A 3,137-nucleotide genomic window follows, 5' to 3' on the forward strand; every position below is an offset into this window, starting at 1 on the left:
CACTTCACAGATAAGAGACCCCACACAGAGAGGTGCCAAAGATCATACAGAAAGCAAGAAAATGGCACAGTCATGGTCATGGTCAGCTTGGGCTCAAGGGCAGGGATCTATCAAGGGGGGTGTAAAACTCAGCATGGGAGCAAAACTCAGCATGGCAGAGACTCCCCAGGCTGGAACGGTGCCAATGAAAGGAACCTCTACCAACACCGCCCTTGGGCTCCTCCTAAGCGGACCTGCTCGAGACTCACTTTCCAGCCCCCTCACCTACCTCCAGCTCACAGTCCTCAGGGGAGGGGGTCCCTAGATGAGGGTCACTGGCTTTGTCCAGCAGCTGTGTGAGGAGGGCCCGAGGGAGCTGCTGGGTTGTGAACGGGTGCTGGAAAGTCGGAGAGGGAGGTGATCGGGTTGGCCCCCGATCCAGGGCCCTGCTTTTGAGCACTGGGCCCCTCTCCCGGCCCCCCGCCTCCCACCTGCAGGAGCTTCTCTGCTGTCGGCCTCTTCTTGGGATTCTTGGTCAGGGCCAATTTGAGGAAGTGGTGGAAATTCTGGGTCCTAGTGGGCACAAGAGCCCCCCAGATCCAGGTTAGCCCTCGTGCAGGGTGTCCTGCCAGCCGCCCCATCACCCCTCCAGAGGTATGTGCTGGGCCCGCCCAGGAAGGAGCCAGCTGAGGCCGAGGGCCACTGGCCAAGCAACGCTGCCTTGAGACACAGCGGCTCCTCCACCAACCGTCTGCCCTTCCTTCCTGACCACGCTGGGTCTTCAGCCCACAGAAGGACCAGGCCCCTCACTCAGATGGTCTGTAGTGGCTCAGAGAGGACAGGGCTCTTGGGGTTGCCCCCCGGGAGCTGGCAGAGGCTCCTTGTCCACTACGGGGCTGACAGAAAAGGGGGTCCCGGCAGCAGGGTGCGGCCCTTACCAGCGAGTCTTATCTCTCAGTTTAGGCGGCTGGAAGCTGCTCTTCGACATGAGCATCAGGGCCCTGTGGAGGGCGCGAGGTCAGGGGCCACGGGCAGCAGGTTAAGGGTCAGGTGAGGGGCAAGTGTTGGGCTGACCTCATGGGGTGCAGGTGAAACAGAGGGGGCTGCAGCTCGCCCAGCTCAATGGCGGTGATGCCCAGGGCCCAGACGTCACATAGCTCGTTGTAGCCACCTTTGCGCTCCACGGCAGCCACCTCCGGAGCCATCCTAGAGGTGGGGTCACAGATGGGATGGCCGGGTGCCCCCCTCTGTGGCCCCTGCCCCTCTGCCCTAGGCGCAGCCTCACCAGTAGGGAGTCCCAATGAAAGACCTCCTCTTGGCCACAGACGCTGTCAGCTCGCCTGACACCCCAAAGTCAGCTGTGGGAGAAACAGCCACTCTCACCAGCCCTCTGGCTGCCACTCACCCTCCCACACCCAGGGCTCTGGCTCCGGCTGCACCTGGCAGGGCTCAAATGGGCAGGTGGCCCTGCTTGGTCACAGCTGCCGCAGGCCCTAGGCAAGGCCAGGTCCCTCTCCTGAGAGGCATCAACCACCCTCTATCCCTGACGGAGTGCCTGGTCCCGTGTCAACTCCGTGCGGACCCAACCTCCTCCATCTTCCAGCAGGGAGAGAGTACCGTTCCATCTTCTAAGCAGGGAAACTGAGACTCAAGTGGCAAAGTGACTCGCCCAGTGACACCCAACCCTTGAGTCCAGGGTAGCCAGGGAGGGTCCACAGAACCCTCACCCTGATCGTGTCCCCAGGGTACTGACCCAGCTTGACATCTCCCTGGAGAGTGAGGAGAAGGTTGGCTCCCTGTGGGAATGGAGGAGAGAGAATCCCGTCTGGTGCCCCCGAGGGCCTCCTCCTCCCTCCCAGGAATGCCCTCGGCCTGGCGCCTACCTTGATGTCTCTGTGGATCTTCCCCTGAGAATGCAGGTGGTGGAGCCCCTGGGGACAAAAAGGAGTCCCTGAGAGCAGCCACCCAGCACTGTCCCACCTCCCCCGAACCCCCTCTCAGGACTGGGGCCCCCCACCCAGGCTGCTTCTTCCTCCCCTCTCCCCAAACAGGAAGTGACTGAGCCAAGAGGGAAATGGGCTGCTTCCGGCAACAGGGCTGGGGCCCCTCTTCCCCAGGACCTGGCCCCTCGGGCCAGCCCCACCCGAGGCACTCCACCCGCCTCCCTGCTGGTCATCTGGGCTCCCAGCCCACAGCTTCTGGAGACCAGAGGTGTGGGCACCTCACAGGCCCAGCTACCTTCAGAGCCTCTCGGCAGACGTAGGCAATCTGCCGCTCCTCCAGGGGCCCAGTGGCTGAAAGGAAAAGGGAGAGGCTGGCCTGGGGGCTCGGGGTCATGCCCACCCTCCCAGGCTACCCTGTGTGGGAAAAGCAACAGGCACTGTTAAGTGAAAGCCGTGTTGGCCACGTCCCCTCCCAACTTAGTGTAGGATACTAAAGCCAGAGATGGACAGCATTTCTCTCAAGGTCACACAGCCAGGCAGGAGTGGAGAGGAGCCCAAGTCCAGGGCCCAGAGTTCCCCTCCGGTACCCCAATGGGGTGGGGGTGGGGGTGGGGGAAGGCTGGGGCCTGCTGGGGCCTGGAGCCGTGGCCTCACCATGGTAAATCTCCTGCAGGGAGCCCCCTCCGCAGAACTCCATGCAGATCCACAAGCGGTCATTCCTAGGGGACAAAGAGCTGGGGTGGGCACACAGTAGGTCGCATGGGGGCTGCCTGGGGCCAGGAGGATAAGGCAGCCTCACCTGAGGTAGCTGCCAATGTAGGCCACCACATTGGGGTGACGGCACTCACGCAGGATGGTGATTTCCTGCTGGAGGGAGCTGATGTCGTCCCCTGGGAAGCACAAAGCATCATGGGGGGGCGCGCTGGGGTTGCCCTGACTCAGTGCCCCCATCTGCAAAATGGGCACAGAGTGCCTCCCTCCGGACCAGGCAGGTGCCAGGTGACAGCACCTCCTGGGGTACGCCTCTCAGGGGTCTCGGAAACGTCAACCCTCCGCCCGCACCCCGCGCCCGCAGGCAATCTGCCCTCCCTCTGGCGTAGAGGCCCGACCCGGGCCCTCACCTGGGTCTAGCTTGACTATCTTCACGGCGGCCAGTTCGGACGTGACCGTGTCGCGGGCCTACAGGGGCGGAGGGTGAAGCGGGATGGGGGGCGG

At 63.2% G+C, this 3,137-nt stretch overlaps 1 protein-coding gene across 1 annotated transcript in view; it reads right to left on the reverse strand.

The window, feature by feature from the left end:
- The window catches only part of MAP4K2 (mitogen-activated protein kinase kinase kinase kinase 2), a 19,176-nt gene that overhangs the window by 15,317 nt on the left and 722 nt on the right, over nucleotides 1–3,137 (reverse strand). The window contains exons 2-12 of the mRNA XM_011993592.1: nucleotides 3,044–3,101; nucleotides 2,722–2,812; nucleotides 2,577–2,641; nucleotides 2,218–2,273; nucleotides 1,863–1,910; nucleotides 1,733–1,775; nucleotides 1,265–1,337; nucleotides 1,054–1,185; nucleotides 918–980; nucleotides 471–552; nucleotides 269–376 (exon numbers count right to left, since the gene is read on the reverse strand). Coding sequence (XP_011848982.1) covers nucleotides 269–376; nucleotides 471–552; nucleotides 918–980; nucleotides 1,054–1,185; nucleotides 1,265–1,337; nucleotides 1,733–1,775; nucleotides 1,863–1,910; nucleotides 2,218–2,273; nucleotides 2,577–2,641; nucleotides 2,722–2,812; nucleotides 3,044–3,101 — 819 coding nt within the window. The remainder of the gene's footprint in view (nucleotides 1–268; nucleotides 377–470; nucleotides 553–917; nucleotides 981–1,053; nucleotides 1,186–1,264; nucleotides 1,338–1,732; nucleotides 1,776–1,862; nucleotides 1,911–2,217; nucleotides 2,274–2,576; nucleotides 2,642–2,721; nucleotides 2,813–3,043; nucleotides 3,102–3,137) is intronic.

This window comes from Mandrillus leucophaeus, unplaced genomic scaffold (genome assembly GCF_000951045.1).
Source record: "Mandrillus leucophaeus isolate KB7577 unplaced genomic scaffold, Mleu.le_1.0 Scaffold43, whole genome shotgun sequence".
Taxonomy (NCBI): Eukaryota; Metazoa; Chordata; class Mammalia; order Primates; family Cercopithecidae; genus Mandrillus; species Mandrillus leucophaeus.